The following is a 13,073-nucleotide window of genomic DNA, read 5'->3' on the forward strand; positions in this document are numbered from 1 at the left end:
CCCTCTCATTCTGACTAATAGACTTATAATTGTCAGGGATTATAGTCCATTAAACTAAAAGCCATGGTAAAATATAGTTTCTCGTGAAGAAGCTAATTTTTCAACAAATACATGCCTTAGCCCCTCTAACATTCTCTCATTTGGTTGATGATTTTATTTACATTTTTGATTGTTACCAAAAGACGAATAGAGAAATTTACGTAGCATACGCCGTAATGTGGTCTCGTTTTTTTTAGAACGGAGAGTGGTGCATGCTGGTTGGGTTTTACCAACTTGACATAGTCTACACCTATCTGTGATGAGAGAATCCCAATTGAGAAAAATGTCTCCATAAGACTATCCCGCAGGCAAGTCTGGGAGGTACTGTCTTGATGGGTGATTGACTGGAGGAAGGACTAGTCCATGATGGGCGGGCAGGCAGTGCTCACCCTGGGCAGGTAGTCCTGGGCTACATAGCAAAGCAGGTTGAACAAGCCATGGAGAGCAAGCCAGTAAGCTGTGCTCCTGGATCCGTAGCCTCTGCAGCTTCAGTTCCTACCTCCAGATGCCTGCCTTGTGTTCCTGCCTTTCTCAGAGATGGATTATGGCTTGAAAGCTGCAACCTTTTCCTCCCCCACCCAAAAAAGAAATTATATTCTATCTTTGGGACCCCATTTCCTCATCTGTCAAATGAAGGGCTGTTTTGCATACCTCATTAAAGTTTCCTTCTTGCTCTGGAATGTTCTAAGTAACAAAGACGACTCCCAGATGTTTCTATCCATTGGACACCACAAAAGGAACCAGAGGCTATGGACTAGCTACGGGAACTATTTACCATCTGAGTTTCGCCTAAATATTATTTTTCCAATCAAAGAAACGGCAAACTGAAATTGCTCTAATAAATCCACAACTCCTCATATCATATGTCTGAGTCCAAAGGGAGAAAAGCTGATCTGAACGAAAGAAATTAGTTTAAGTATGTATTCATCTCTTTAAATTTGGCAAATAGAAACCACTTTTCCCCCTTAGAGAAATGATGCTCTCTCCTCTAGGCATAAACATGGGGAGAACCTAGAGCTAAAAGGATCAGATGCTGGTCTCTCTTTGGGAAAGCCACCCTTTGGCTCAACCTCAATTCTTACATCCTGGGAATATTTCCCAGGGCCTAGAACTATTCAACTCACTCGCCAGGTTTCCTCAATGGGCTGCCGGAAATGAGAAACTTCTCCAGCTCAGCAAGTGAGTGGATAGTCAGGGACTTCCTTTTTGGCAACTACCAGTTTTCACACAAACTCTCTTCATCAATATGCCACCGTACCTCGGAGCTGGGAGTAGGGGATGCAGGCCCATTCTCCACGGCCGTTCCCAACACACGTGCACCTCATCATGTGGCCCAGGTCATGCTGCTTATCCCACTGGTCCCCAATGCGATACATGACCCCTTCGTTGGTCGTGCAGATCTCCTCATGGGCTGTTTGGAAATGGAGGAGAAATAGTTGATAAACAGTCATGAGATACACACAGATAAGCATATGAAGTTGGCCGTCTTATTTGATAATCCTGAGAATTCTCTCTCATTTGAGAGGAAGACTTGCTGGATGAAGGATGAGTTTTGAACTCTCCAGAAAAGTACTGGGCCAGAGGAGATTGGAGAGAAATCCCAAAAGAAGATTAGACCACGAAACCTCATACACTCATTGATTCTCATTGTCTAGAGGACTGGATCTTACTACAGCCTGGTGACTTCACCCATTCTAACTCAGTCTGGCTCAAAGGAAAACTGTTTGAGCCTAAAATCCCAGGTAAGAAAGTGACTGTCCCTCTTAACCCAATGTCATCTTCTGTTGAAATGACAAAAATGGAGGAAGTATAAATAGTTTCCTTGAGTCTGAATTCATGACTCTCCGCGACCCTCAGGCTCCTGGTTCTAGAGCTGGGGAAAAAAATGCCTTCTACAGGATTCTCAAAACTTACAAACAGTAAGCAAACCCCAATCCTCTTTCTGTATCCAGGTAAACTGAGGACAGTCCTGTATTTGCCAAAAAATAACTTTTCTGACTTATTTCAGTCACTTTAGTATTTAATAACTACGGTGCCAGGCAAGCTGTCTATGTGTCCATAACTATTAGTCCGGGACAACCAGTCCTATTACTTTAAAGATACATTTTTTTTTTTTTTTGTGAATTCATGTTTGAAGACTTCTAAAAAGTACCCGGCATGGACATTTAATCGCGTCAACGAGATTTTTAAAGCTTATCAATAATCATTGCCATTGACAGTTTGCTCAATTTGCAAAGATAAGCTTTAATGCAGCTATGCATCCTACTTCCCACATTGTCTCAGGGAGAAAAGAAGGAATCTGCGTCAACAGGCTGCTGGGGTCAACAGGCTGCTGGGGTCCGCATGCATAACTCACAGGGCTTCCTCTTACCAGCCATTGGGCAGAATCCAAACTTCTGATCGGCATCGTAGTTCTGGGTGGTGCCGCACCATTTCATGTTGTCCCGCCTACCCTCAGAAGTACAGTCGGTGTAATTCCGGTTGTTGTACAGGAAGGGGAAGTGGCACAAGGCACCATTGGAATTCCCACCTCGAGTCTGAACCAAAACTGCCCAAGACAACACACAGACAGGAAGGTTACCGCTGAGCTTTGGGGTGTGCGACAAGGAGAGACTACCGAAGGCTTAGACAGAGCCAGGTTCCGGCTGCTAATTCCCAGAGGGCCTATCCGCAAATAAAAGATATCTGATAATACAGCCCTAAGCTTCTTAGTGGATTTTCATCTTCACTTTCGAAATAGATTTAAATCTCATGTTTTCTCATTTTCCCAGCCAAAGGAAAAAAAAAGATTAAATGATAGCTTTGTGTAAAATACAGCTCTACACAGAAGATAAGTACCAGCACCCTTGACATTTATCCTGTGTGTTCCTCGGCTCTGTGGGATCATCCACTGATTTCAATACTTGAGTGCCTTTAATCACACCATAATCTGTACGTGTCAAAATAATCAAACCGTAGGGCTTCTTCCCTTGGTGACATTTCCCCAGTGGGGCTAAGGGACATGGAAACTGCCTCTGCTGCGGGATTATCTGTGTCTGTTGGGTCCAAATAGATCAAAGCGGTCGTTCCTGTGCAGCCTCAGAATTAATGATTGACTGCTGGCACGCAGAAGGGTGTGTACGGCAAGGATGGACTATTGCCCTGATCGGGTTTCTCCCGGGACACTCACCCGCGTGGTCTGTGCAGAAAGAATACTTCTGGTCTTGTTCATAATTTGAAGTTGTGCTACACCACAGATGTCCGTCTTGCCGCCCTTCGGTGGTGCAGGAGTAGAAGGTCCTACCGTTGTAGGTGAACGGGAGAACACAGGGCTCCCCGTTTGAGTTGCCACCGTAAGTCTGGGTCACAGCTACGAGCATAACCAAGATCTCGGTCAGCCACGTTGTTTCCTACCCTCACCCCTGACCCCGCTGGTGGCAAATTTCTAATTTAAATAGAGACTGTGCGACTAACAGGGCAAGACGAAAAGTCAAGTCAGCTGGTTAAGGTGAGCCAGAGTTCCTCTGTTAATGTCACTCAGAGACACTTCTGCTACCCAGTGACTCAGTTTCCCCATTTGTAATCCTTTATTGATACAAGTTATTATGACTCAAAGATGGGGATACATGGTTACAGTCCCATCAGAAGAAACAGTCTATAAGGCTACTCTAGAAAAAACAATTTTGAAAGAGAGAGGTCTTGACACAGAAGAGGCCGTGTGCTGGTGAAAGACATCTATAATTCCAAATTGAACTCAAGAGTACAGTTTATTGGCTATTTGAGAAAAAAAGAAAATCAACCACTGTGATCTTTATCACAGGATTAGAGACTTTTCTGGGCTTATTGTTTTACGAATAAATAATATAAGCTATTGCAGACACTAAATATCGGTCCTCTGGTGTTGCTGTAGAGCGCCTACCTGTCTCCTGGCAGCTGACGCCATTGCCCAGGCAAGTGCACAGCATCTGCTTGTCTCCTTGAGACTTCAGCCACTGCATTCCCACAGAGTAGACCACACCGCTGTCTGTGACACAGTGGCCGTACGGTGCGGGCTGGGGGTGGGTCTGGGGTTGGTAAATAGCTGTTCGGACATCTGTGAAGGAGCCAGATCCTAAGAGCATGAGAATGAAAAAGTTATAAAGCTAGAAGCCAGAAGTCAAGGAGGCCAGAGTCTTGGCTTGACTCTGAACTTCTGCATACAGCCCAAGAAGTGATCCATAAGACTCCTCAGATAATCTCAGCCGAGCCACCTGAATAGTACACCTAAGTGACAAACATCATTCTGTCACACAACACAGCGAACCTTCAGGCCTGCTAGGAAGCAGCTCATCTATGAGCTCCACTCCCCTCCTGCCTGGCTGCTAGCCTTCCCTGCCCTGTTAAGTTGCTCATTATGCCTGGGGTGTCATGCTCCTGCCCTGCTCTTCCCGTCCCCCAATTGGTCCCCCTTCACCTGAAAGGGTCTGCGTTGTCTTTCCTCCATCATAGCTCTCATGTGCACAGTGTGTGGTCTTGCCTCTCCCTGAGAGACCACCAAAATCCACAGGAGATATCCTGTCCTCTCTAAAACTTAGCTCTCAGGAGGACACCCTGGAGAGTCGCAGACTTCCTAAGTTAGTCCTCTTCCTGGGTGTCGGCGCTCAGCAGAATTACTTAGAATATGAGTTTGTTTTCCTAAAAGCAATCAATCCTCACAAGTTTCCTGATAGTTAACTCAATATGCTAGCTTCTCTTTTAGAAATCTGTCTTTCGAAGGCCAGCAGGGCTGGCAGTGGAAGAGCTTCTACAGGGAATCTAGCCTCTCCCCCAGCGCTGGTGAGTACCCAATGATCACTCAGGCAAAGGACGCCGATGGTGTCAAGGCCCACCATTTAGAAGGCCCTCATAGAAGAGGTTTTGTTTAATGGTGTTTCTCAAACCTTTTAATAATGAAATACCTCAGTATATTAGTGATGCCATAAAAATGGTTAACGTGTATTGTTTATCCCACTTAACGCAGAGTTAATCCTTAATCTAGTTCAGTAGACTGACATCTGCAACTGTTCCTCACCTCTTATTGCCAATAGCTGTTTTTATTGATGATAATTAGATGATGTAGAGATCATTAAATGTAACCTTGTTTGCTTTCACAAGGATTAATTAGGTCAAGATAAACTCATCAAAAGGGGAAAAATCTAATTACTATTAGCTAAATGATTGATTGCTAAGAGGCTAAGTAACAGGGCTGGAATGGAATATCACATAGTAAGAGCTAAATGGAAACACCAAGCGCAGTAAGGGGGAGGTAACGGGAAGGTGCCGCCTACAACGGCTGTATCTCCTTCTTCAGGTTTGTGTGTGGAGAGAGACAGCGTCTTAAGCTGAGCAGGTTTGACCAGAACTCACTAAGTAGCCAAGGATGACATTAAACTTCTGATCATCCTCCCTCTACTTCCTGACCCCTGGAATCACACGCACAACACACCCTCTCCTTTTATTTAGTAATGGGGAACCAAAACCAGGGCTTTACACGTGGTCGGCAAGGGCTCTGAGCCCTTCCTCAGACTCAGACAAAACATCCGAGGTACAAATATTGTTATGTCTTGTTATTCTTTCAAATCTATACAGTAATTATTGGGGTGTTCTGGGAGGGTGCTGGGAATTGAACCCAGGGCTTAAGGATTCTAAGTGCACACCACACATGCACTCACTACTACTTGCACACGTGAGTGAGGGCGCATGTACATTATCTATGTGCGCATGTGTGTGAAGAGCTTATGCATGCGGAGGGCAGGGATTAAGCCCAGAGTCATGTATCTTATTTTCGAAGACACTATCTCTCTCAAACCTAGAACAGGACTCCCCCTAAATCCCCCAGGAAGAGCGGGCTGGACAGCCACACAATCACTCCCTAACCTGGAACCACCCCCACCTCCAAAGTAGGGTAAACTGGCTGGTCCGTGATCCCCTGGATCCTCCTGCCTCCACCTACTCAGTGCTAGATGCTAACACCATCACACTTGGATATTTACTCTGGTTCTGGGCACTGAACTCTGTTCCTCATGCTCAGAAGGCAAACACTATACTGACCAAGTCACTGCCAGAGTACCTCCATGGTTTCCAAACCTCTGTTATAGCTTGGAGTGCTACATGCATTTCCCAACTTCATTCCATTCAATTTTGTTCAAAATATAGAGTGAATATTTTTTTTTAAACAAAGTTATGTAAACCATCCCAACTTCTTAGCTGAAACTCTCTTAGTCGGTCTGGCATGGTACGCCGTGCTCCTCCCCAGCCCCAGAGGCTCACCAGCTGAAGCACTCTGTAGAACATGTCGCTCACACTTCCACTCCCCTCTGCCGTTGCCTGTGCAGACACACTGGAGCAGGTTCCCTCTGTTGTCCTTCTTGCTCCATGTGTCTCCAATTCTGTAGGACGTCCTGGTGTCCTGATCATTGCATCTGTCTGTGTGGGGAAAGAAGCATTGAATACAGAAATGCTCTAGTAACCGACAAGCAGCCATTCACGCAAAGACAGGATGTGGCAGTTCAATGCTTCTACGCCGCTCTTGGTGTTAGTACATCCTCCCCAGTGCTGGTGATGCAGGGAGTAAAATTCAGATATTCGGGTTTGTTACAGTACGGCCCCACCTCTCCATTTGCCAGGAAAGAAAGAAAGGAAGGAAGGAAGGAGGGAAGGAGGGAGGGAGGGGGGAGGGAGGGAGGGGGGGAGGAAGGGAGGAAGGAAGGGGAGGAAAGAAAGAAAAAAAGGAGGAAAGAAAGAAAAAAGAAATTGTTCAGTGTCTATATTGATTAAAAAAAAATTAAGACTTTCTACATTGCTTCTTTGACTCAATTCATTCTCTGGCATTCTATTCACTCCAGCGCAGTGTCTTCCAGACCTCCTCATGGTAATTACAGCCCATGGCCCTCTCAAAGGCTAACTCTCCTCAGAACACTAGAAAGAATAGGAAGGAAGTTCCCTTTCAACTGCCCCAGGGAAGCTATAAAATGATAAGAACCTAAGAACCCAGCTTCCTCCACTTGTTATGTAAAAGGATTTCTGTGGAAAAACAATTTCTTTGGCTTGAAGGTTCTCTTTTCTTGCCCTACCCTAAAACACCTGCAGCCCCAGTTCCTGGGAGGTAGGGGCAGGAATATTGAGATCAAGGTGTAGGGGTTGGGGATTTAGCTCAGTGGTAGAGCCCTTGCCTAGGAAGCGCAAGGCCCTGGGTTCAGTCCTCAGCTCCGAAAAAAAGAACCAAAAAAAAAAAAAAGAAAAAAAAACCTAGGAAGAGATAAAGGTGTCTCCCAGCAACATAGTAAGTTCTAGGCTAGCCTGGGCTTATGGGAATCCTCCCTGTACAATAATAATTGTAATAATAGCAGTAGAAATAGTAATAATTAAAGAAATAATAACAGCAAACATAAAAGTCACCAACAAAATGGCCTCATTCCATGGTTAAAAGACTCTTCTGGAGTTAAGGATGCTGTCTCTTATGGCTATAAGAAAACTGGCCTCAGGCATCCTTCTCCCTCCTAAGATTGTCTTGAAGTTTTAATTGCTGCCTGGGCCTTCAAAGTTCCACCCGTAGAATTCAAACTAACAACAGCCTTGGAATTTGCTGAAGCATGAATTTTTAAGTGAATGCAAAAAAAACCCAAAAAAACCAAAAAACCAAACCCAAATCAAATCTAGATATCTTGAATGTGTTTTGTTCATCCAGCTTAAAATAATAAGTAAAAAATACCACCCAAATTCAAATTCTTTGCTAAGCAAAAATAAGTCATGGAAAACGAACAAATGTTTCCCCCAAGAGTATAGACTCCTTAGACCTTCTGATTTAAAACTGTGATACTCTTCAGCCTTCCAAGACTTGTGTGGTGGTGTTTTAGCTGAAGAGAAATTAGACATCTAATTCTGGGCCCCCGAGCTGGCTTAGTGAGTAAAGGCACTTGCCACCAAACCTGACAGCCTGAGGTCACTGCACCCTGCATGGTCCAAACTGTCCTTTGCCCTCCACAGGCATGTGTACTGTGGTATGTGTACCTCCCACCTCCACACACAGAACCAACAAATGTAGAAAGAAATCTAATTCAGACTCTTACCGATCACTGAAAACTCTTCGGACAGCAAGCTACGTTTCTCAAACAAACACCATGTGTTCGGTGAAATTTTCTAAGTACTCAGTTTGTGTGTGGTTGTATAGGAAGGGAAATATCGATCCGGCAATGGGTCAAAGATGAGAAAGGCTTGTGTATTAACCACTTAACAAGGCTCAGCATTGGGGGTTTCAACAAAGATACTGTAAACAAGTTCAGGTTTGACAACACTGTTAGCTGGGGTCTTGGCAGAGAAGACACCTCCCTTTGACCTCTGGCCTTGTGTGTATATACATTTGCCTGAATCCATGGTTGATCTTTTTTCTGAGTCTGCATTTGCAGCAATATTTAAGTCACAAAGTGAGATCCTTACTACTCACATTGTAGTGTAGGAGCAAGGGTAGCTTATAATTTAACAGTCTCTCTGCCCAATAAAGAAAACACACAGAAATTTCCTATTCAAAGGATAATACAGGACACTTCTCATTTCCATTAGAGTCTCCTTTAGTCAGTAACCCTTATTTAAACTTCAAACATAGGAGGAAATCTGAGCACTCACAGCCTTTTGTTTCCATGTCAATGGCTCCCCCACGTCAAAGGAGTCATTTATCTGCCACTTTAGGGATTTAATTGTCCTCAGTACCAGGAAAACATCTCTCTGATAATCTCCAGATCTAAGAAGACCCACTCAGCACTTGAATAACCACTAAGGCTCTTTTTATTTTTCCTAGCTGGCGCCTAAGGCCCTGTTGAACTGAGAACTGCTTTTTCTAGTTATTCGGTGTCCTCTGGAGAAGCAGAATGTGTTGGTTATGCAGTTTTTCTGGACATCTTATGACACCGTAGGGTTGCCAAAGCATTATCCAGTGTTACAACTCTCTCTAGGAATCCAGAAGCCACGGCGGGCTGTGTGTTCAACAGAAAAGAGCTAAAACTTACTCCGGGAGGTGCAGGTGATACGCCCATTGCCTTCGCCCAGACAAGTACAGTCCACCATCATCCAGCCTTGGTAGGGCTTTTCCCAGGTCTCCCCCACGACGTAGGAAGTCCCAGCAGCGTGATCAAAACATTTCTCAGCTGTAGGAGAGCAAAAAGAAAGAAGGGGGAAAGGCTATTTAAAATTATAGCATCTCCCTGTAATTTAAAGTGTAGCAAAAACCAAACCCCAGCCACATGTCTCAAAGTGGCACTCTGTTCAGAGGAGCAGGCACGCCCTGAAGCTAAGCACATAGCAAGAAGCCAAAGCAAGAGGAAGCCCCAGCCCCACTGGCAGGCAAATTCTGTTTTCCTAATGAGTACACAGACTGCATTTTCTGGCAGTCCCAGGCTTCCCACTAGCATTTCAAGTGGAAAGAAATGTATGTCTGTACCCTGTGGGAGATGACCCTATGCAAAAATCCCATTTTTTTTTAAATTCATTAATGCAGTACTGGGAATTGAACCCAGGACCTTAGTTTGCTTCAGCAAGTACTATCTACCACTTATCTGTGTGTGTCCCTAAACTAAACCAATATAAGTTATGAACGACCTACAAAGAATGAGAGGAGAGCTCTTTAAACTTTAGACTAATGTAAAAAACAAAAACTAATTTGAAAAACAAGTCTGACTTGGAGAGCTAGGAAATAGAACCCCAAACTTTGGGATTCACAGAGTACAACTGAGGCTGAGAGAGTAAATAATTAAATAAATAATAAATAAATAAACCAAACAAAAAACCCCACAACCTTCAATGTTTGTTTTTAAGGAAATTACCAAGGAGTGACCGGAGGAAGCCATGTGGCACTTTGTGTTTTAACTCACTGTGTCCCAACAAGAAATATGTCAATAGTGTGATTTTTTTTTCCCCCATTAAATAGGATGTCTTCACCGAGGAGAGTGCCTCATATGTGAACAAAAGAAATCGCTTTTTCCTAAAGATTTTAACTCTACCTTGTGTTTTGAAACAAAATTAGGATTTCTTTACATTTCATACTTCGGGATCTGATTTCCTTAAGGCTGGGGGATCAGATCATTTCACTAGTTTTTACGTTGTGATTCAGATAGCCTGGCCAGTCATTTGGGTTACACAGGTTAGAGCTCTGCTTGCTCCTCCTTCCCCCACAATCACCTGAATGTGCGAGCCACTTACCTATTGGCTTGCAGGTCCATTCCCCTTTTCCATTCCCCAGACACAAACACTCCAACATATAGCCACCAGTCTCATGTGGCCTCCTCCACTTGTCACCAATCTTGTAGGACTGACCCCCTTCGTGGCAGCGATCTGTTACAGATCAAAGGTAAATAAACATTAGGGGAAAGGGATTCAGAGAATTCTGGGGGTGCTGATCTTGTGTTCCTCCTGAGATAAGTGCTTATGTTGGCCAAGATGTGATCGTTAACCCTGAGATCAGCTCTCCTGCCCCCCCCCCAAAAAAAAGCAGAAGGCCAACAACATATCTGCTCACTTCGGGTCAATTGTTAGCCATGGAGAAATCTGGATGGCAAGAAGTCATAAATCATGGTTCCTCAGGGAGGTCACAGATAATCTGTTCCCTAGACTCCTCTTAGACAGCAAGGTGAGCTGCATGGGTGTAGCGCTCCAATTTCTGGCAGAAAGCAAGTATACACACTCATGAACATGGAAACCCTGACACTTTCTTAGGCTGTTAAAGCCAATGGCTGAATTGTATGCAGGGTCTTACTGTGTACCATTGACTCTTGGGTTTTGCCAGGAAACTTGGACATTAAGTGTTGGAAATGTTGGTTTGGTCTATTCAGAAGGGACTGATGGTTCTTTTGGACAGAGGACTTTCTTTAAAAAAAAAAAAAAAACCTAACTTTTAAATATAAGAAAGTCTTATTAATAGAAAGTTCTGGCAACCCAATGAGTCATACTAGAAAGATTGCCTTAGCTGTAGACTTCCTGAGAGTCAGCCCAGCACCCAAAGTTCCTTGGAGACACACTGCTCATCATTCTGTGTTGTATTTGAGAACGGCAAGATTCTCTCCCCAATCTAATCTATTCATCACACAGAACCAGACTCCATGACAAAGAACAAAAGCTCATCTGGCTCATAGCTGAGGATGATAGTTGATCAATCATCTCGCTTAAAGATGACCAAGTAATTTAAAATAGGTACATCCCTTGTGCATATCTTATTGAAAAGAACCAAGAGATCTTCCACTGGCACATGACACACACACACACACACACACACACACACACACCTACACACCTACACACACACCTAAACACACACATACACACACACACACACACACACACACACACACACACACACACACACACACACACAGAGGAACAGGAGTTCCATCTCTGTTTAGATCCATCATTCAGAAGTACAAGAGCTAGCTGAGTGACCACATGGGGTTTGGTCACAAGGATAACAGATGGAGGCAGGGACAGGACAGAGAAAGCGACGTGTATATGTGACCTCCATCATCATATCACCCAAGGCCTTTCTTACTTGCAATGGTACAGCTGATCCTGCCTCGCCCAGCCCCAATGCAGGTACAGTCCCAGATCATGGAATCTTTAGGGCGCTCATAAGTGTCACCCACTTTGTAAGTGTTTCCAGTGTATTTGTCAAAACAGGTCTCTTCAGCTGTGGAAAGGAAAAAAAAAAGTCCCGTGTGAGTTTCACATACATACACCGCTACATTGAAACTAAAGTGAGACAAATTTCAAGTTAGGCTTTAACAGAACCAGGGCTCTTGACCTTCGGCAAGCTCTCCACTGCTCTCTTATTTATAATGTAAAGAATTCTCAGGAAAAAGCCACACCCTGAGACCAGCTGAGTTGCAAAGGAAAGATTTGGAATTCCAGTCTCAAGCCAGGGAAATCAATTCAAGGGTCACAGGGACACAGTTTGAAGGTTGCCTTCTTCCCAGCAGGCGTTGGCTTTTGTCAGCCCTACTGAAATATTTCCCCTGTATCCTCCCTCAGCAGCCGCTCGGAAGGGCCTGCTGTAATTCACAAGAAGCAGATGAAGGGGCTTCGAAGACTCAGAAACTGCAGCTAACAAATCACTTTACAACTCAGTGCTTCAAAGCAGTTTCTGGTCCATAATCGGGAGCCAGAGATCTGAGATAACTTTCTAATAAATTAAGCCTTTACAAGCAAACTTTTATAAGTTTTCTTTTTGAAGGGAGACATGCAAAACCTTTCATTTTCCAATCAAAAGAATAAAAATGAAGGCTTTGGAAACTAATTTGGATTGCATTTGTTTTAGAGCACGTGAAAAGCCAGGAGAAGAAGTTTTACTAAGAGAGAATTACAAGTGATTCTTAGCAGGGTGGAGGAAAGAGCAAATGTGTTTTTATTTAAAGCATCATTTCTGCCAGGGACCAGACTGCCTTCCACTTACGTTCAGGCTTGCTCTCGCAGTTAAAACCTCTGCTTCCTCCATAGCAGGTACAAACCAGGGCGTTGCCTAGGTAGGTCCGTTCCCACTGCTGATTTATCTGATAATGCTTCCCGTTGTCAAAACAGCCAGCTGTGAAGAATTGAGGGGAAAGTTATGACAGCTTCATCCCTCCTCCCCTTTTTCCCCTACAAAGTTACTGAATTTTGCCAACTGACTTGGTGAGCCTGAACAAACACAAAAACTCTTAAAAAGCAATATTTCCCTAAAATTTTGATGTGGGAGCTAGCTAGTCAAAGATTTAAGCATTGTCTATGCAGATGGACGTTTAGGGTTTTTTTTTTTTTTCTTATCTTTTAACATGGTTAAAAGTTATACAATGACGTCATGTCCATCTGGTCAGGGGAACTACATCAGCAGAATGGAAACATTCTGAGAGGCAAAAAAGTAGAAAATACTTTTAAATCATGAAAGGCTTCAATCTTAACAGCAACAACATCAAATAAGACAAGAAAGGAAACTTTTAAGTTGGGTGTCCTGGTGACTATGCCAGTAAACCCCAGCTCTGTAGAAGCTGAGGCAAGAGAATTGCTCCAAGTTGAACACAAGC

General features: G+C 43.9%; 1 protein-coding gene across 12 annotated transcripts in view; it reads right to left on the minus strand.

Moving 5' to 3' along the window:
• Nucleotides 1-13,073, minus strand: part of Fn1 (fibronectin 1) — a 68,671-nt gene that overhangs the window by 54,601 nt on the left and 997 nt on the right. For all 12 annotated transcript variants that reach the window (NM_019143.2, XM_087564878.1, XM_087564875.1 and 9 more), the window contains 9 exon segments: nucleotides 1,298-1,450; nucleotides 2,411-2,587; nucleotides 3,209-3,388; nucleotides 3,938-4,129; nucleotides 6,307-6,462; nucleotides 9,039-9,176; nucleotides 10,228-10,359; nucleotides 11,567-11,704; nucleotides 12,467-12,595. In NM_019143.2, coding sequence (NP_062016.2) covers nucleotides 1,298-1,450; nucleotides 2,411-2,587; nucleotides 3,209-3,388; nucleotides 3,938-4,129; nucleotides 6,307-6,462; nucleotides 9,039-9,176; nucleotides 10,228-10,359; nucleotides 11,567-11,704; nucleotides 12,467-12,595 — 1,395 coding nt within the window.

Source organism: Rattus norvegicus, chromosome 9 (assembly GCF_021556685.1).
Source record: "Rattus norvegicus strain SHRSP/BbbUtx chromosome 9, alternate assembly SHRSP_T2T, whole genome shotgun sequence".
Taxonomy (NCBI): domain Eukaryota; kingdom Metazoa; phylum Chordata; class Mammalia; order Rodentia; family Muridae; genus Rattus; species Rattus norvegicus.